The following is a 20,902-nucleotide window of genomic DNA, read 5'->3' as shown; positions in this document are numbered from 1 at the left end:
TCATTGAAAAAATCAACCAAGACGAGGAACTATAGGGCATACCCCTTATACAAAACAAGCAGCTATCTTGCCACAAGCAAGGCCTCAAAAAAAGACACATTGCAACAAACAAAACATCAAACCTGACTCCTTATCTAAGTTCCAAAACATACAGCAATAGGAAAAAACAGTGGGGGAAATATTCCACTCTACACAAATAAGCCCATCTCATTTGTTGAACATGTCTGCATTACATATTGTTAGGAACTTAGAAGTAGCCGTCAAAGAAAAAAAAAGAACTTAAATGGAAGAACATTTAATCAAGTATTGTCGGAAAGACTTGCTGGTTGCACAAAATTATGTAAAACTATCCCATAAAACAAAACCGCTCTCTCTGCCAAATACCGACAACTAAAATTCATCACTTTCTGGAAGTTTTTTACTTTTTTTGACCATCACTTTATGGATAATATAATCCATCATCGTTGTCCATACACTTTAGTCCTCTAGGGCAATAGCTAATTAAATCTTCCTCGAGCGCTGCAGCTTCAGCAAGTAGTGATTTAGAGAGATCAGATTTCCAGGGTGCATTTACTTTTTCAATTCAGCCAACGACATAATCAGCCCCCAAGGCCCAGGAGGGAACTCTTTTCTCCTGGTGTATAACATTTTGTCAATCACTCTCACTGCTAAATTTAATTCTACTTCTGATATGCATGGACAGCGACTACTCCACGTTTCTTCGCTGAAAGAGTATTGCCGCAGTAACCATCATCTTAACACCATCCTCCCCGATTTCATCTAAATCCTTAAATTCTGTAGACCACTCCAATGGTTTATCCTTGCTCTTGGTTAAGATAACGCTAAATGGAACTACACTTCATGGAATACATATTTTAAACCATTGGAGTGGGGTTCTCATTTTCTTAGCCAAAAGCAAGGATAAACCATTGGAGTGGTCTACAGAATTGAAGGATTTAGGCTCCGTTCGGCTAAATAAGTCAAACGGCTTATTTTTTTTGTCCTTATTCAAATTTTTTTCGTATTTGATAGTTTTTCATCAATTTTTTGGGGATTATTGCATCGTCATGACAAGAGGAATCTAAAACGTAAAAAGTTATGATCGAAATCCAATTTTTTTTGAATAAAGACGAAAAAAGTTGATTAACAAAAAACTATCAAATACGAATTTTTTTTGATAAGGACAAAAAAATAAGCCAGTTGGCTTATTTAGCCGAACGGGGCATTAGATGAAATCGGGGAGAATGGTGTTAAGATGATGGTTAATGCGGCAATACTCTTTCAGCGAAAAAACGTGGAGTAGTCACTGTCCATGCATATCAGAAGTAGAATTGAATTTAGCAGTGAGAGGGATTGACAAAATATTATACACCAGGAGAAAGGAGTTCCCTCCTGGGCCTTGAGCTGATTATGGTGTTGGCTGACTTGAAAAAGTAAATACACCTTGGAAATCTGCTCTCTCTAAAACCACTACTTGCTAAAGCTGCAATGCTCGAGGAAGATTTAATTAGCTATTGCCCAAGAGGACTAGAGTGTATGGACAACGATGATGGACTATATTATACTGAAAGTGATGATCAAAAAAAGTAAAAAAAACTTCCAGAAAGTTATGAATTTTAGTTGGGGGCATGTGGGTATTGGCAGAGAGAGCGATTTTGTTTTGTGGGGTTCTTTTACATAATTTTGTGCAACCAGCAAGTCTTTCCAACAATACTTGATTAAATGTGGTGTATCTTCCATCTAAGTTTTTTTTTTTTTTTGGTCGGCTCCTTCTAAGTTCTTAACAACATGTAATGCAAACATGTTAAGAGTTCAGATGATAGGCTTATTTGTGTAGAGTGGAATATTTACCCCACTGTTTTTTTCTGTTGCTAAGTATGTTTTATCTGGAGCTTAGATAAGGAGTCAGGTTTGATGTTTTATTTGTTGCAGTGTATCTTTTTTGAGGCCTTACTTGTGGCAAGATAGCTGCTTGTTTTGTATCAGGGGTATGCCCTTGTCTTGGTTGATTTTTTTAATGAAAATTAACTTGCACCCTCCTAGGTGCCTCATACTTAATATTCAATTTAGCCACCGAAAAGGTTGTTACATATAGGGTAAGACGGACATCAGAAGGCTTTCCCACATTACCATATTTGTACCTAAAAAATGGAATACTATTAATTAATAAAAACATATGTCAACTAATTAATGTCATTCTATTTGGCATTTAGGTTTATTGATGCAAATACCGCCGTTTTAAAGAACTCCACATCATTGCAAGGGTGATAGAGGAAGTTTCTCACACTTCTCAACAGTAATTTATTGAGAAGTGTGAGAAACTTCCTACATCACCCTTGCGATGAGGTGGAGTTCTTCAAAACGGCAGTAATTGCTTCAATAAACCTAAATGCTAAATAGAATGACATTAATTAGTTAGACACTTGATTTTATTGATTAATATTCCATTTTTCAGGCACAATGGGACCACAGATGGGATCATTTTATCCTCATAATGAATAATAGTCACAAAATTAGCACAAGTTTATTTCACGCCTTTTGGAGTGTGGAACAACAATTTGAGACTTGTAATAACACAGGTAACAAATATTAAGCATGGACGCTTGTTCCTTAATTTGTTTGTTTTTTGTTTCTCAAATATTTGTGTGTTCATTGCAGGTACAAGTATGGTAACGTGGGTAAACGCTTTGTCGTCCGTTATACCTATAGGTAACAACATTTTCGATGCCTAAACTGAATACTAGACATACTTCCTACGTGTCTCGTACTCCATAGGGTGCAAGTAAGCAAATTTGTAGATGACTATATTGATGTAAAAGGATAAACGACAATTGACTCAACTGCTTTAAGATCCAAACGTAGGAGGTCAAAATCATTAGGGGTCCACATAAAGTTTGCTGAAGAATTAAGAAACAAGAATGCAAAAAGCAAAATTGCCCTGAGATACCAAGCAGACAAAAGTCACTAGTATAGGCTCGTAATCTTTTTGGTTGGTTGTTGGCAACATCATAGTTATTAAGATGGAATCATGCCAATGGTCTCATGGGGCCTAGGCTTGAAGAGAGGCGTAGGGCTTCAATGAAGCTAGGTTCAACTAAAAAATTTCATGTCAACATAAACAAATAGTTCAAAGTTAAATTCTATTATAAAGTACTAAACCCTAAGGTAGCAAATTTTGAAAAGCATCCGGCATCCCAAATCCATGGAAGCAGCTACCAAATGCTTAATATTCCCATTTGCTGAACAACAAAATAGGAAAACTCAATAAGAACACAAATAGCCAGCAAATTAGGGATTCAATGTTTTCAAAAAATAAAAAAAACTAAATCAATCACTTCGTTTCATAATCAGGAACTTGTATTCTATGCTTAGGAAAATCGGCAACACAGTGACTACTAGTGCCTGTAAAACAAGAACACCAATGACATCTTAAAATCAGTAACAACAAAACAAAATTTGAAGTGCAATAAGCACGTGCTTTGCTCAATACATTGCGCGTGAGAGCAAGAAACGAGGTCCTCATTCCATGTGTAACGAAATAATGCTAATATGCAGGCATGAAGGCACCTTCACTTAATAGCTCGCTTTTGGGCCAAGTTATAATCAAGACCGTGTAACTACCTTAGAGGTGGCACGAGGTGCCTCGGGCTTAAGCGCATGCCGAGGCATGCCTTCAACGACTATAGATGCTTTGCAATCACTATAAAAAAAGAATTATGTAACATCTACAATGCTTTGAATGAAGGTGATTAGGAAGCCTAAGATGACAATCTATTTTTGCTGAACTTGACTTGTAGTGATGCACTTTCCTTGGCTCTCCGAGCCACAACAGAAAAAATAGACCAGTGAGCAGACAGCAAAGCCACCACATCACCAGCGAAAATCAAACTAATAAGAGGAGATAAATGCTGCAAGCAGTTCTGACTGAAGCCCCTATGGTGCACGTACTACATGCTGCTTTTTCTTTTTGGTCGGTACATGTTACATCACAACGGTCTAATAAATGTGTTTGACAGATCTACTTGAGCATGCACCCATTTTGAGTAAGTTAACAACATAACTACGCCCAAGAGTTCCCCGTTCTGCACAACATGAAACATGTTATATCTCTATTACTTAATATCCTTTTTCCCTAAAAGAAACAAAGAATTATTTGGGACGTGACATGATTTGACCTATAGACATAAGAATCCAACCAATCCCATACTTAAACAAACACTTGCACTCCACACCCTACCTTACTGACTCCATATAATGTACATAGGCAAGAAACCAGGTGTCTGTGGGTATGCAAGTCAAGTAGGCGCATTGTATTTCAATAAAAAAAATCAATGACAGGCTTGTTCCAATGGAGAGGATAATTATGAAGGGTGTGCGAAGAGAGAAAAAATGGAAAACACATTTTTAGGCTGACTGAAAACCAAAATTGTAAATTCTAAAGAGAACAGGAAAAGGAAAAATGATCACATATGAAACATATATATGGTTCATGCACATAATATGTTATTCACTTAATTTATAACAAGAATTTTCAAATGAAGCCTAAGGGTTGGAGGTTACTTCTAGTCTTACTCCTACATCTCTTTTCCAGTGTTCTAAATGGCACTCGGTGGTAGTTGGGCGGCGACTTGCCACCAAGCGCCTAGGCGCCACCAAGGAGTTTGGCCATTTTTCTTTTTCTTTTTTTTTTTTGTATTTTTTTGATATTTTTTCATACTTTTAGTGTATATGATGGTATTAATATATACTAAAAGGACTTGTTGTGTAATTTATCATAACACACCCACACACACACACACACACACGTATATATATACACACTACTACTACTACTATATACATATCCATTTTCAGATCCAAAGAGGATCGAGAAAACCCACCATCGTCGCCCACCTGCTTCACGCCGATTGCCTGTTGCCGATTGTCGTCAAGTATGTCTCTCTAATCTCTCTCTCTCTCGTCTGGTCTCTCTCTCATCTCTCAGTTTCTCTCTCTCTCTCTCTCTCTCTCGTTTCTCTCTCTTTCTGCTCTCTCTCTCGTCTCTTTCTTTCTGCTCTCTCCCTCTCCCTCTCTCTCTCCACGCCATCGACTTCGTTTTGCTGCCAAAGTCCACCTAGCCTCCCTGGCCTCTGAACAAAACGCCAAGGGGGTAGTCGTCGCGCTGACCCTCCGCCTAGTGCCTAGGCGGCCTCCATTTAGAACACTGCTCTTTTCATATCATAATGCCATGTCACCAGATATTAAGAGTCAAAATACCTGTTCAGTTGAAGTGCTTAATCCCAATAGAGGCCAAGGGTCGTGTTCCCCTTAATTACCTGTTGTGTGTGAGCCGGACTATATGTACATGGGGGAGGTTGGATTAACATTGATAAACATTAAAAATACCTCTTCAGTTAGCCCTATTCTGTAGTTACCAACGGGAACAAAATAAACAGAGAACAGTGAAAATGACCTCAGTGTCAATGGCAATAGACATAGTCAGAGATGCGTAGGTTTCCATTAATGAGGAGCGAAATTTGGCATAATCATCGAGAGGTTCTCCAGTTTCAAGGAATCGTGAGAAGGACGACCACTGCATTGGGCAAATGTTTGACAAAATGAAACCGTTCCAGAAAGGCCATGTGGACTTAACTCATCCATCCGTCTCAAGCTCACTTCTGAAACCAATAAAACAAAAGAAGATATTAACGAAAAAGAGGCTAATGTTAGTTACACTACAAGAGATCACAAGGAACAATCGTGTGATATAGGTAGGAAAGACATAGAACATGTGATTGGTAAAAAACAAGAACACATATCATGAGCAACCAAAACTATTTCAACCTAGGTCGTGTCACTACAAGTGCTAGGAAGAATTAGGATGTTAAAGTGTCCAACTCCCAGACAACCCGAACTCACATACTAGTTTTGTTAAACCGATGTAGGGGAACCTTGTGACAAGGGGAAAATAGTCCGTAATGATACAGAAAGTTATGCCCAAAACCTTCCAAATCCTAGCTTAGAAACCATGCTTATGCAAACCCAATTGACAATGAGTGGAGAGACCACCTAGGGTCATATCCTCAGCTAGGATGCATTGTTTAACCACTGTAGGACATGCTCATAAGGCCACTTAAGCTGCCCAAAGTTTTTATGATTACAGGTTCTGCAAATCAAGTGAAATATACACTAGAATTACATTGAATTGACAATTTGACATGGCAAACTAGTCTCAACTTAAACTAAGCAGGTACCATCGTGAAACTCTGAGAGAGAAGGGCATAAGCAGAATTTTGAGGACAGCCCAGTAAAGTGAAACTACTTACCATAAAGACCCAATCAAAGATGTGCAGCATCAAATATTTCCTAATATGTTGTCAAGGCCAAAGTGAGGGAGTGAGATTATGGCGATATACCAAATTTGTGAAGTTCATGAAACTGGAAAAATGCAACTTGGATTAATCATGTCAGTTGAAACAAATTTATTGTTCAATAACTGTAATCCTTTAATAGCTAAATAGCTAATATTTGTATTTCCTTCGTTTTAGGTTCTTCCATGACCTCCGCATGTTAATCAACATTTTATGGCAGAGCATTGATTCGGATCTATTTAAGAATGATGTTGGCTTTGTTCGGTTCTCAACTTAGTTTTAGTTTTAGTTTTGTTTTCAATCATTACCCTACTTCTTTCTCCAATCATTACCCTATTTCTCCAATTATAACTTTCACATCTCTCTCTATCTCTCTCCAATCATTACCTTTATCTTCAATCATTACTCTATTTCTCTCTCTACCCACTACCAAAATTAAACTAAACTAAACTCCCAACCAAACATTACCGCTATTTTTATAAAAATATGACTTCCATTATTTGGGAATTGGTCAAATATATATTCTTAGCCTTGCTTCACCGAAGAGATTAGGGGACAGGTTCCTGATCCTCCCTCAGTATTAAGGTGAATAGTTTCATAGCAAAATGAGATATGTGAATGAGTTAGCTCTACTATGTGAATTTGGTTTCAGATATCTTGAAATGACATCTCCCTTCCACCACTTCCTCTCCATAAGTAGGTGATGACCAATGAATTAGAAAATTTATCAACATAGGTCGACTGGTGGTTGCGATGGAACTAGTCAGCAAAAATAGTGGCATCAAAAATTGTGCTTGCAATCAACCACTTCATAGAGAAGTTACCTATCATCAATAAATCAGGTATTATGAGAAACCACACAAATACCATGATTGTGTTTATTTACTAAATTCTAAATATTTGATACTAGAAGAGAGGTTCTTATATACGAATAAACGAAATTTCCAAACGTTCTATTATTAATTAGACAAAGATCTAGGCTTACTGTGTTGTGTGTAGTTTATTTATGTATTTCTTAAGAATTTGGACTATTTATTGGAGTTGGGCCACATTTCCCTTCTTTTTTTTTAAAGTACATATCTCCATTTGCAATTTTTTTACTACTCCGAGTATAATTTATGTATATCCCCATCTAGAAAATAGATAATATATCTTTATATATATATATATATATATATATATATATATATATGCTCCTCTCGGCGCTCCTAACTACAGGATCTTCTACTCGTGCCCGCTCACACGCTGCCACTTTGTGCAACTAAGCTATCACCTTCCTCCAAACTCCAAAGACACTGAAATGAAAGCCTCCACTTAGGGTTGTAAACGAACCGAATCGAGCCGAACCCTGCTAAGTTCGGCTCGGGTTCGTTAAGGTATGAGTTCGGCTCGGGTTCGGCTCGAGTTCGATTCAAGCCTGAACAACTTGGCTCGAGTTCGGCTCGTTAAAATTTTTCAAGGCTCGGGTTCGGCTCGGTTGGGTTCGTTAAGATACTAGTCTGGCTCGAGTTCGGCTACGATTCGACTCGGGTTCGACTCAAACTTGAACATCTTGGCTCGAGTTTGGCTCGTTAAACTCAAATGAATCGAGCCTAGCGGAATCTAAGTTCGAATTGAGCTCGTCAAGACTCAGGTTTGATTCGGCTCAGTTTATTAAACTCAAGCCAACCCAAACTCTCTCATTGATCGTATAGAATTTGGAAGAAAAATAAGTATTGAATTATATATACAACCTTAAAATTTTTTACATTTACAAATAGATCCCTATTGAATTATTAATTAAATTTAAGTATAGATTCGCGAACCTAACCGAGCCGAATACCGTTAGGCTCAGGTTCGGCTCATTTACGGAACGAGCCTAGAATTGAGGTTCAGGTTCAGTACATTTAGCAGACGAATCGAACTCGAACGAGCTTTTACCGAGCCGAGCCTCGAACGGTTCGCGAATGGCTCAGTTCATTTATAGCCCTACCTCCACTACCACTTGCGCTACAATATCTTGTTGAACGAACAAGAAATTATTAATCCTCCTTCCTCCCTATATGGCAAGTACATCCACCAGGCAACAACCTAAAGGCCCCAACTTTTCCAATTCCACATGAACAACAATCGATTCCAATTCCAACATAGCATATTTCAACAACAATCGATTCCAAAATATAGCAGACAGGTTTCAGAAATGGGCAGCAATATTCTATTTTACCCAAAATATAACCGAACGCCCTCGGTGTTGGTGGTGGGGGCGGCGGCGACGTAGTCGTCGGGGTCTTAAACTTCGTCGACGATGCAGGGGGAAGCGAGGTGGAAGACGCCGGTGGCGCCGTTGGCGTTGGAGAGAGAGAGAGAGAGACCCTGTATGTGGAAGAAAATGGAAGAGGACGATGATATGTCTGCCTTCTTTGGTTTTCCCCTCTCGTTGTTTTTCTCTTCTTTTTGTACATTATCCACCCGTTGTATCCTTGTATCCTCCCCTATAAAAATTAAACAAACCAAGTAGTAGTAAATTTTAATTCCCTTCTAAAATAATCCCCATCATTCCATATATTATATCCCCTTCTCCCCTCCAAAATATCTCTCGCCGAATTTATAAATACTTAGGGGTTGTTTTACCTAATAAATCAAATGGTTTGTTTTTTTATTTTTATTTAATTTTTTTCGCATTTGTTAACTTTTTTAGGATTATTAATACATCTTTCTTCTTTACTAAAAAAAAAAAGGGTTTCGATCGTAATTTTTCACTTTATAGATTTATCTCGTCATGACGAAGCAATATAATCCTCACAACAAAATCATGAAAACAAATAAACATAAATTTTTTTAAATAAAAACAAAAAAATAAAATCATTTGACTTATTAGACCAACTTATATTATTCTTATGGAAAATGATATCTACCCCTTGAAAGTTTTTGGGCTATCCTAGAGAATTTCTAGAGTTCAATTTTTCTAGTTGATTCAATTGCCAAATATCCGGACCATTTTTTTTTTTTTAAACAGCACCAAATATCCAGACCTTTTTTTTTTCGAATTTCTAGAGTTCAATTTTTCTAGTTGATTCAATTGCCAAATATCCGGACCATTTTTTTTTTTTTAAACAGCACCAAATATCCAGACCTTTTTTTTTTCCCAACACTGTAGAACTTTTATTGAAAAACTAGAGCAAGAACGTCACAAAAGATGATTATCGCTTAATAATCATTAACCAACAAGGAGGTCCAGCTTCCCATATCTTCGGACTAAATCCTCGCACACCACACCGAGCCAATTTGTCTGCTACCACATTCGCCGTTCTTCGAACAAACTGGACCACACATTCCTCTAACCGTCTTGCCATCCGCCTAACATCCTCAACAATTTCTTCCAGCACAGCCGGGCTCTCCATCTCATGCTTCGGAATCTTCACCACCTGTTGAGAGTCACCTTCAATGACTACCTTCCTCATACCCAGATACTTAGCAAATTGAAGACCTGCACGCCAAGCTCCAGCCTCTGCACTTAACGCTGACCACCCCGTAACGCCCACGTTGATCGAACGCGTAGCTATAAACCGTCCCCGTTCATCCCGCAAAACTATCCCTGCCCCTGCAACCCCCTCCTAGACCACGCCCCATCAACATTAACTTTAACAAAGCTACTTCCAGGGCGTTCCCACTTAAGACCAGCCACTAATAGCCGATGCAACCGCTCGTGCGGACAGTGTAACACCATTATCCTTAGCCCGGGCATACTCCGCCGCATCCCTTACTGCCATAATAATTGCCTGTTGAGGCTTACTCGACTGCCCTTCAAATGTTCTCTCATTATGTGCCAGTATCAAACCAAAAGGAAACGATTTCACCTTTCGTATTCATATAAGCATATTTAATTAGGACACTTTTTACTAATGGTGGAGCGCCATCAATAAAAAATGGAACGTGAATATTAAAATCCTTTAATTATGTGCACTATGTTGATATCCCATTGGAAAATTTGTTACAGAGCATGAGAACTATCTTAAATGGATACGAAACTTTCAACTACAACTGTTCAATCAAACCAACAAATGCTAAATTGAATTTCCCAAAAGGGCATCTTTTCAACTACGACTCTTTATCAAAAACGACCAGCAAAATTGTAGTATTTTTTGTAAGAGCGTCGGTCAACGACAACTGTATTAGCAAAACAACCATTAGCTAAATTGTATTGGTTTTAAAGTGTCTTTTCTGCAAATCAAGTAATTGATTTCAAACCCATCAAAGAACTTGTTAAAACTAATTGTAGCTATATGTTATAAACTTGGTGCCACATCCTTCCATACAACAATATCAAAAATATACCGGGCATTTTGCCAAATGGTGTGCTACCGAGTAGCTTGTGCGACCAACAAGAATGAACTCAGCTCTTATAAAAGAGGATGCTTCTATCCTTATGTCTTGCAAATTTACTTCCAAGGTGTTAGCCAAAGCTGATTGCTTCCCAGCTGATGAGGCTTGCGCAAATGCTGCTGACCCATTTGCTACGTGCTTCTTGGGTAGAGCAGCAATGAAATGTCATGCCTTAGTCGCGCTCCACTGCTCCACACCCAAAAGATCCAATCTCTATGAAGATTCCCCCATCAAAATTGAACTTAAAAATGCCCTGCATTGGAGGACACAAATTTTTTTTGGATCCCAGGATTACCATTTGCCATTTTAGGTGCTGTGTTTGCCATTTGAACCGCTGAAGAATTTCAGCCGCACCTCTTGCTGTTTCATCAGGAGTTTTGCTTCCATTTTCCATTTCTATTGCTCCATATGTTCCAGCAAATCATCAACCCATGAGCACACACATTGGAATGGGGGTATCAAAGATATTAGAGAACCAGGCAAGGATATTATCACCTGCACAATCCAAAACTTGACAAAAGCTGCTGCACCTAAACACATGCTCTGCAGAAAGGGAAAAAAAAAAATCAATCTCAACACATGAAGCACTGGCTCGGTCTTCCCATCACATATACAATAGAGATTGCTTTCTAATAGACAGGTTCTCATTTGTGGGAAGGGCATTCACGCAGGCCCTCCATGCAAAGATTTTAACTTTGGAATGAGTTGGCCCCATAACAATTTCCAGATACGACTAGAGTGTATTATCACCCTCCTCCCTGGCCAAACCCCTTTCCACAATAAGATGATATTCTCTACGAACTGAGTAATCCCCATGACAGGTGTGATACCATATAATATGTCCGAGGCTGAATTGTTTCCCAACGGGTTGTTGACCATGTTCTCAATATCAACAGACCAAAAAACCTCTTGAAGTAAGAGAATTTTGGTCTTGGCAGATTCTCCAAGTTTGTTTGCCTAGCATTGCATGGTTGAAAGCTCCTAAATCTCTGAATCCCAATTCGCCACTTCCCTTTCGGACACAAAGCTTCGACTATGCTACCCAATGGGTTTTTCGCTACCCATTCTTTTGGCCCCACCAAAAGTTACAGCTAAGAGAAAGTCTTTGATGAGGTAAACTGGGAGTTTGAAACAACCCATGGACTATGATGGAATTCCTTGGATGACGACCTTTATAAGTATCTCCTTTCCGGCTTGGGCTACAAGCTGTTCCGTCCAACCTTGCAGCTTGTTCCAAACTCTCTCTAATGTTCCCGATAACCTCCTTTTTTTATTTGCCCACCTCAGTAGGTAACCCCAAATATTTGTCATGTTGCTTCGATACCCTGACCCCTAAAATGCCGGATAAGACTAGAGCTAGCTCGCTCTTGAGACATGTTTTTTGCCCACTACTAGAGCAGATTTGTCCAGGTTTATCTTTTTCTGACCAGAGGAGTTCTCATAGGTTTGAAGTATGTTCCTCCCAGCTAGTGCTTCCTCCTCAATGACGTTGAGAAAAAGAAGGCTGTCATATGCAAAAAACAGGTGAGAGATTCTAGCTAGGAAACGATTGGCCAAAAGAGACGCCATGAATCTTTCCATTTCTCTCTGCTGCATGCAAAAGAGCCGTTAAACCTTCTGCACACATAAGAAACATGTAAGGAAGACAAAATTGTACAAAAAGTTCGACTCAAGTGTGTACAATTAGATCTATGACGATGTAGTCATGTAAAATCTTAAGAAACTAATATAAATATAAATATTGTCAAAAGCTGAACATTGCAAAAAAAACTCCAGTCAAAGAAAGCGATAGGGTGAATTCTAGGCAAAAATGTTCTTCTGCTGTTTTGGAGAGATACAACAGGTTTTATCAAGGGGCAAAGTAGTTTCCATAATGTGTTGTTCATGTCTAACATACTTCACACTAAACTATTTCACAATTGGATCAAATTATAGAGTAGACTTTATCGTAAGGATCTCATATTCTCCCTCTACAGATCTTCGGGGATACATTCAACGCCCAAAACAAGAAAATCAAATACCTACATATAGGGAATAAGAGGGTGATAAATTCATTGTTGCAGCCCAAAACTGTGATCCAATGTCTAGAGCTGTCATATGAACCAAGCTACTCGAGTTTCGAGTTCTTACCAATTGATCAAGATGATTTTTTCCAAGGATGCTACACGTTTAAAGGATAAAAAATGAACAACTCGAATCACATGTGCACTGTACGTGTAAGTTTCAAGACAGTGGCTTATTAAAATACATAGTATTTTTAAAGCTTATTAAATTGTCAAACCAAGGTTGAACATACTTTTCAAAACTAGTTAAATTTTAGAGCCAAGCTTGCAAAACCCATCGCTCAGCTCGACTGGGGTACATCCCACAAACATCATTCGTTCAAGCATCTACTCGGACCTAGCAATGTTAGCCCAATCATCAAAGGAAAAAAATCACAGTCCGCACCCTCAAAAACTATCACACAAACTGAAAACAAAACTCAAAAAACGGGAAAAGAAATCAAGCAGCCACGTTTTCCCATAAACTTAAAAATTTATGAATATTTTTCTAGATTTTTTGGGATCCAAAATGGGCCCAAACACGTAAGTTTTCCTTGCGTATAGCAGACTCCTTTTCGCATGCATGGTCATCATTGTAGATACGGAGCCCTTGACAAACCAGACAACCCAAAAAAAATAAAAAATGATGGTACAAAATTAAACTGAAACATGCACCTGGCCAACAACCCACATCAAATTGGTATTCACGTACACCGGAACTTTTCCTTTTTCGGATAGTAGGTGTCGGGCAGTTTACGCGTAGCTCGAGTAATCCTGCATAACATTGAGAGCGTCGAGTGGAAAATCCAAAAGCTCGAAGCTTCTTCTCGATCACAACACAAGCGTCGAGTAATTTTGATGAATTTCACGATGATTATCAGTCCTCTTAACTTCGCATCATCGAACGGCGCGCGTAATTAAAGCGTCGTCGGCGTGTAGGACGGCTGGTTTTCCAACCTTTGGGTTTGATTCAATGTGGCCAATCTCATAAATATAAGCCCAAATTATTTCTAATTCTCTCCGATGAGATAATTATTGGCATTTGATTGGAATAATTTTTCACAAAACTACAATTTTCCTTGAATTCTACAATGTGGACGATTCAGATTTTTATAAAAGTCAATACAATTTTGCAAATTTCCAATAGAAGCTTGACCCTGCGAAGTTTTAATAAAACGGCGTCGCGGTAAGGTTGTCTGTCTTCCAAGGAGTTCTTTTGGGTTTTGATTCAATGTATCCGGACTCATGAATATAAGCCTAAATACTATCTAATTCTTTTCGATGAGATACTAATTTGTAATTTTTTAGCATAAATTTTCTTGAAACTAATTTTTTCAATAATTTCTACACTGAACGATTCGGATTACTAAAAAATGAATAAGGTTCTACCAATTTTTAATAGAAGCCCTGTGAACTTACTTCTCAGTTTTCTCGGTTTTAACCTGCGAAGTCTATCGAAGGAAACGACGACGTACTGACTTAAAAAGGAGTAATTCGTATCTTTTGGGTTTCGATTCCATATGCCCAATCTCATAAATGGAAGCCTAAATTCTTTCCGATTCTTCCCGATGAGATACTAAATAGTTTTTAATTAGTACGAAATGCCATCTTGAACAAATTTTCAATCAGCTATACAATGTGAACAATCCAGATCACTGGAAAAACGAATAGTATTACGCAAATTTCCGATTATCTGATTCTGGTCGGAACTTTTTGAGTCAAGAACTTCTGATTACTCTTCTTTCTTCTGCGATGAAAACGTACCCACCCACTTGAATCGAAGTTTAGAAGAAGAAGAAGAAGAAGACATGTCGAAGCTGTGGAAGAGGATTGCTGGGTTGCTCGGGAACCGAGCAATGGCCGGGGTCGACAAAGCAGGGAATCGATACTTCGCCAGAACCGAACAGATGGATGGCGTCAGTAAGTGGGTCTCTCTCTCTCTCTCTCTCTCTCTCTCTCTCTCTCTCTCATCACCTTTTCATTGATGTGTTCATTTGAGATGAGAAAAAGGGTGAAACTCGGCTCATTTCTTAAGCCATAATCTTGTCTTGCTTAATTGGCTGGGTTTCTTGTTGATATGCCTACAATAGAATGTTTACTGATGTATATGCTGCTGGCCTGCTGGGGATAATGGTGATCGTGCCTCTTCATGTTGATGGTGTAGTTCCAGCTGAAATTAGCGCCTTCTGGGAACGATTTCTTGCAAATTGTGCTTCTTCTTTTTTTTAATAACTTAGGTGTCTAGACAAACTTACATGCATCTCGACTAATGATGGGAAACTAATCCCACCGATCACTTGCTTTGGGGTCCCAATTAAAGCCAGACTAGCCCCAAAGGAGTCATAGTACCTAAGAGATTTCGAACTTGAGACCTTAGAGGGAGCAAATCCCTAAGTCTCATGTTGATGGTGTAGTTCGGCTTCTAAAGTTAGCAAGTGTTCCTTTGTTGGTTATTATCTAGTTTGGAAAAGTTGTAAGGATTGCGAGCAGTGTACTGAGATCGCTAGGAAATTATGCAGAAAGTATATGAACTGCTTGTTTTAGCCACAACATTTTACCTTTTTTATTTGTCAATGGTTACAATTGGGGATGGGGCAAATCCTGCTTTTCTTTTTTCTTGGTGTACAGATGATATTTGTGTGTGAATGATTATAATCTCTTGCTTAATTGGCGGGGTTGGTTAGTATGCCTATGATCGTTTATGGATATATATGGTGCTGGGGACAATGTAGCTTTCCAGTTTCTAAAAAGTGTAGGTTGTGTTTCTTTCGTTGGTAGTAGATGATACGACATCTTATTGAAAGGTTATCGATGTGAGTACTTATTTGATTGAAATTTGCTTATTTTCAGTGAAAGAGAAAAGATGGGTGGTTTTTAAAGGAGAGGAGGATCCAACATCTATTCCAGGTAAGATTTAGTTGGTGACACATTACTGACAATAGTAGGCACTTAATTAGAAGGGTAAAGCTACTGAGAAGGCGGTTGCCAAGGTTCTCCATCAATAGCGACTTTGAGAGTCTTTGTTCAATTGGATGCATTTGATATTTTTATCAGTTGCATTTGATATTTGTAGTTCACTATTGCTTGAGAATTCTGCCCCTATTTTGAAACATGGAAGTTAAGTTTTTAGACGTTACATGCAAATCTCACTGAGAGAGAGACCTAAAGATGACAATTGGGGCTAGAATTTTGGAATTTATTTCCAGTATTTTTCTCAATTTTTTTTGTCTCTTCTACATTTCCATTGTTCTAAAAATATACTCCATATAGATGATCTTATGTTTGCAAATACCCTCATTCTCCGGTAAGACAAACAGGGTGTAAAAGAAGAGCTTTTGGAAAATTGGCAGTGCCCTTACAACCAATTAATGCTTTGTTCGGTTTGCATTTTGGAAAAAAAATTCCAACTCAAAAAACACTCATTACCCCTACCTTCAATCATTACTCTCATTTCTCTCTCCACTTATTACCTTTATCTCCAATTATTACCCTAATTTCTCTCTCCACTCATTACCCCAAAAACCAAACTCAAAAACCCATCCAAACACAACATAAGTCTTTGAAAAATACTTATTGTGTGATTGCATCTGCTTGTGCGGATTTGCTGTGCTGTCTTGTTAGACTAATTTATTGGCACCACCTATGATGCACGGACACGGACACGGCAGGGGGACACGCCACGTGTATATTTATTTATTTATATTTGTTTTTTCAAAATTTTCCAAGTTTAAATGGCAAAATGCGGACAAAACGAAAAATCCATAGTTCCAATATCATTTAAACAAAACAAGACATCCATAAGTTCAATACAACCCAATTGAAAAATTAAAATTCGACCCCCAATTTTTTTTAAAAAATTGCACTTTGACTCTCACCATGTCCCATCGGTGTTCCCCCGTGTCCTAGCCCTTTAATTAAATTATGGGACATGCCACATACGTGTCCCCGTGTCCGACACTGCAATACATCGACCTCTAGAGGTGTTGGTGCTTCATAGGGCACCACGGAAATGCATTGTGGAACAAGCGTAATAAGTTGGCCTTTAGTAAGGAAATTACTTCATTGGCAATCATTTCTATCCCTTGCTCAACAGTTGTTTACAATCATTGTAGTTGAATGGATATGTTGGCTGAATGGGCAGCGAAAAAAAGCTCCAACACTAGAGGTAAATAGCAATTAATTCTCAATAGCTCTCTGCGCATGTTTCCAGTAAGCGAGCACTAAATGCATTACATTTTTCTGAGAACAATATTGTTCCAGGGATATGAACCATTACCTTTCAAATTCTCATGTTAGATACGCTTCCAAGAATTCTTTCTTTGTTATACTTGGTGGGCTTTGACTGACTGTTTTTTGCTAATCTATGTTTTTCTTACTTCTGTGGCTCAAGTAGGATATGTAATTAACTTCAAAAACAGCTGCTTCAGCTTTGGCCGCTTAATTTTTTGATATTTCTTTTTATTTCATTTACGGAATGGCATCTTCTGTTGGAAATCCAAGCAATTTCTAATAACTAGCTCATGCTTAAGCTTTAACTATTTGACAAATTTGCTGATTCCATTCTCAGGAAATGATGGAGCTTGAGGCAAAACGTGAACGCGTTAGACTTAATGTTGCTCGTAAGTCTTGCTAGTTTTTTTTCACTATCCTCTAATCATAATATGTTCCTTCTTATACTTTTCACCCTAGTCTTGGTTCATAGGTCAGAGGAGCTTTATTAGCTAAGTGCAATTTTGGGTTAATGACTTCAGGGAAGTATCAATCAGAATTATAATTAGTACAAAAGGGCATGAGTAACTTGCTGATTGAACCTTGCTAGGGAAAACAGTCTTTAAAGGCATCTCTTGTAGCACTCTAAAACTCTTCCTTTCACATCATCGTTGCAGCTAACAAATTTTTCAGATATTAATTGCCAGTAAAAGTTTTTGACCTACAAAATGGTGGTTGTTTTAAATTTTAATTGGATCCTTGTGAAGAAAGTCTTTAGCGGGGAATGGATTGATTTTGGCAACTACAGCAGCTGAGCAGCCTGAAGAAAGAGACATACATGATTCATCACATTACTTGCTCTGCTTTTGCCCCTTGTGTTGTAATTCAGCGAACTCTAGCTGCCGGTTTAACGAGGCTCTATATTAACCATGTTGCAGCCTATTGGCTGATGCCTGTAATCTTTAAAAGGGGGACAAACGACATTGATGTGGGTATTCTATAAAGCCCGGAATGCAAAGAGGGGAGAAGCAAGTTGATGCTAGTTATGTTTTGACATTTCGATGAGAAATTTTGTCATCGCCCTTCATATTTGAGCGCTCACCTTCTCCTAGCTTCATATAAAGATTCTTATTCTTCTCCAACATTCTTTTTTTTTTGAAGTTCTCAGGAAGGAAGAAGAGGAAAGAAGATCCAAAGAAGGCATTAGACCCAGAGCCACCAGTACCGGTAACCTTGTACTAAAAGAATTTTATCTGTTGCATTATGCTTAATGCTGCAATTATTGACTGCATCTTGCGCATAGGTAAAGTTGGAGGTCCAGACTTGAGAAGTTTCATTCAGCAATTTCCAGCTGATTCTAAAGGTACCTCATTCTTAACAGTACAAAATAGAAAGTTTGTGCAATTTTTCCTTTAGTTTTGGGAGAGAAACTAAGAGTCTCACTTTACATAATAGTTCAGGGAGTGAGCGTTCAGTTTTGTCGATGAGGGGACGTCCTTAAAACTCACTTTAAGTACAAGGGGTGTAAGAGTCATTTGTGATAAGTTTCCTTTGTAAAATGATATTTTCTTTCACTCTTTGTAACAGCTTTAACTTTCAGTGGAATGAATAGATCGTAAAACCAGGAAGTAGTTTGATTTGCATAGACTGCTACTGCTCCATGAACTACAAGAAAATGGATGAAGTGTTCCAAAATGTATCTTGCAGATAGAAACCGACTACTTTAGGTTCGGGAAGTACCAAAACAACAATACAATAACAGTATCTGGGTAATCCCCATTCGATAGGGGCGTAGGTAGGGGAGGACAGGAGACAAACCAATAAGGAAAACCATTGAGCTTTCCTCGGCAAAGACAGCGAATCTTTCCACTTATCAATCCTGGCCCAGAAAAGTGACTGACCAGGGCCTTTGGCAATATATGCACAAAGTGATTGCTCTCATTAAGTTTTACCACTGAAATAGCGGCCCTTTATAGGTTCAGTAAGTACTACTTACACTGAAAAAATGGAAAAGGAGGAAAGACGATTCGGTACATAGGAATGGTTCACGACGAGATATTGTTAGTTCGTAAGTAGTTTGTAAAGTTAGTTTGCAAAAATCCTTCATGATTGTCATTTTCTTTAGACATGTAAAACATATATGTATTTTACACTCACAAGATTAAAGGCTAGCATCTTTTTTAAAGCATTACTGTCATAACAGATGGTCTCATTCTCCTACTGCATTAAGTTTTCCAGATTTCATCTTATGGGTTGCAATTTCCATTATGTAGCCTCACCTATGTTTCATTGTGGTGTTGGTGGTTTTAGGTGACACAGTTGGTGAAACTTCTGGTGCAATGGATGGCATGAGGTGAGACAGCTAAACTTTAGGCAGCTGCACTTTGTAAATTGTACACACTATTTGGCATCTGATGTAAGGGATTTTAAGCTTCTCAGTTATCCAATCTCACTACTCCTGCCTTTATTTCTGTTGATATGTAATTCTAATTGTCTCTTTACATCTCTGTGCGCATGCTTCGACATGATTATGGTTGTGTAACACATAGCTGATAGCCTTTGATATCCTTATAGGAACTCCGAAGAATCAGAGACTGACAAAGAAGTCCCATCTGAACAAAAACGACAGCCAGAGTATGTGTTTGTATGCATGCTTGATTGTCATTTGGCTCATTTTCAAATCCGTTGAAACGTGAGCACACACGATGGAACTATATATCTTTCGAACTATATTTTCCTTGGGGAGCGAGTCTTAACTTGGTAGATGTTTATACAATGTTGTTTTCAGGTCTTCAGAACCAACGGGAACGGGCGCATCCTTCAGACCGGGAACATGGCAACCACCAACATGATTACTAGCTGATATCAATGTGCTTCGCCAACATTGGTCCTCACACTGGAGTGTATTACTTGCTTGTTTGGAACTCATATCCCGTAAACCAGATTCAACTCACAGACGATATTAGACAACGTTAAATGAAGATTATGGTGTGGCAAATGTGCGGCAGTTAACATTCTTTATCTCCGTCAATTGAATCGAGTTTTTCCAAGAACTAGGCGACATTATGCGGAAATATTTGATGGAGAAAATATCATTTTCACGGTAATATCAAAATTTTCCGGAATTTGTGTTCTTCTGGAAGAGGAGGTTATTGTATTTTGAGTAGTTCGATATTGATGGCTTTTGTCTTCCACTTTTGGAAAGCAGCCTGTAAGTTTTGAAGTTCTTTTCCCGTCATCAAATGCAAATGCCAACTTTGCTGAAAGCTTTGTGTGTTAATCTGTCGCCTAGTTAAGCCCTTCTTTGAGACCAGTTTGTTTCCAGCCCTATTATGAGAGAGTTTTTTTTCACGGAGCGGCACAATCTCAGCTGTCTATTCGCGTAATCAATGGCTAAGATTTATTTTCAATTATGACCGGTTATAATTAACTTTTCTCCGGAAAAGTTTCATTAACATCTTGACCGTCTAAAACACTTTTTGACAATCACGATTGAGTGCTATAAACAAGTGTTTACAACACCTCCGTAAAAGATTTTCTCTTCCTGGTAACTGTGTTTGGTTTGGGGTCTCTAGACTCGACCCTTTTTTGTGAACGGTCCCTAGTAAATTTTCTTTACAATTACTACTCTTATTTTTCTATCTATTTTTCTCCATTCAATATCCAAAAACCTTTCTCAAAATCCAAACTAAACAAAGTAGCTGCTTTGGCAAATTTATTGCATCGAAAAATAATATCGAATTGCTTATCTAACATTATTATGTTTTGGCCTTTTAACACCTTAGTTAGTTATAAAATGACTTGGCAAAATCTTTTTGACATCATCTGAGGCAGTTTCTCTAAAGGAGTAATTGTTGAGTGTTTTCATGTGGTGGTAGTCCAGTAGCTTATGACTTACTCCTACAGGGTTGGTTTGGAATCATAAGATCACGAGTTCGA

The 20,902-nt window shown here is 38.3% G+C and overlaps 2 protein-coding genes and 1 long non-coding RNA gene across 5 annotated transcripts; 1 reads left to right on the top strand and 2 right to left on the bottom strand.

Moving 5' to 3' along the window:
• Nucleotides 1-208: 208 nt before the first annotated feature.
• On the bottom strand, nt 209-13,784 carry LOC131330495 (uncharacterized). Its single transcript, XR_009201131.1, has 3 exons — nt 13,430-13,784; nt 11,511-12,329; nt 209-390 (listed from the first exon to the last, which is right to left on the bottom strand). It is a non-coding gene; the product is annotated as an uncharacterized LOC131330495 (long non-coding RNA).
• LOC131330492 (protein transport protein sec31-like) lies at nt 5,345-8,794 on the bottom strand. The gene is made up of 2 exons (XM_058364102.1): nt 8,554-8,794; nt 5,345-5,657 (listed from the first exon to the last, which is right to left on the bottom strand). Exons 1-2 carry the CDS (start codon nt 8,789-8,791, stop codon nt 5,500-5,502), a joined length of 396 nt encoding a protein of 131 aa, XP_058220085.1. The 5' UTR covers nt 8,792-8,794; the 3' UTR covers nt 5,345-5,499.
• Nucleotides 13,785-14,294: 510 nt separating the features above from the next.
• Nucleotides 14,295-20,230, top strand: LOC131330489 (uncharacterized). 3 transcript variants are annotated; one of them, XM_058364097.1, is made up of 9 exons: nt 14,295-14,678; nt 15,605-15,661; nt 16,867-16,919; nt 17,322-17,373; nt 18,125-18,190; nt 18,267-18,326; nt 19,274-19,316; nt 19,538-19,597; nt 19,752-20,230. In XM_058364097.1, the coding sequence occupies exons 1-9, from the start codon at nt 14,666-14,668 to the stop codon at nt 19,813-19,815; spliced, it is 468 nt and encodes a 155-aa protein (XP_058220080.1). In that variant the 5' UTR covers nt 14,295-14,665; the 3' UTR covers nt 19,816-20,230. The 3 variants fall into 3 exon arrangements, with proteins under 3 accessions (XP_058220080.1, XP_058220078.1, XP_058220079.1); XM_058364095.1 differs by having other exon boundaries at nt 14,300-14,674; XM_058364096.1 differs by lacking the exon at nt 14,295-14,678 and adding an exon at nt 14,774-14,912.
• The last annotated feature ends 672 nt before the right edge of the window (nt 20,231-20,902 follow it).

This window comes from Rhododendron vialii, chromosome 6a (assembly GCF_030253575.1).
Source record: "Rhododendron vialii isolate Sample 1 chromosome 6a, ASM3025357v1".
NCBI lineage: Eukaryota > Viridiplantae > Streptophyta > Magnoliopsida > Ericales > Ericaceae > Rhododendron > Rhododendron vialii.
The sequence above is the reverse complement of the archived record's forward strand: the minus strand, read 5'-3'. Positions and strand labels throughout refer to the sequence as shown.

What these genes read in the sequence shown, in the direction of transcription:
- LOC131330492 (XM_058364102.1), bottom strand. Translation starts at nt 8,791, where the DNA reads ATGTACAAAAAGAAGAGAAAAACAACGAGAGGGGAAAACCAAAGAAGG. An exon ending in GGCGTTCGGTTATATTTTGG is followed by an intron (nt 5,658 to 8,553) that starts GTAAAATAGAAT and finishes TATTGGTTTCAG; the next exon opens with AAGTGAGCTTGAGACGGATG.
- LOC131330489 (XM_058364095.1), top strand. Translation starts at nt 14,563, where the DNA reads ATGTCGAAGCTGTGGAAGAGGATTGCTGGGTTGCTCGGGAACCGAGCA. An exon ending in CGTTAGACTTAATGTTGCTC is followed by an intron (nt 17,374 to 18,124) that starts GTAAGTCTTGCT and finishes TTTTTTTTGAAG; the next exon opens with TTCTCAGGAAGGAAGAAGAG. An exon ending in GAACAAAAACGACAGCCAGA is followed by an intron (nt 19,598 to 19,751) that starts GTATGTGTTTGT and finishes TGTTGTTTTCAG; the next exon opens with GTCTTCAGAACCAACGGGAA.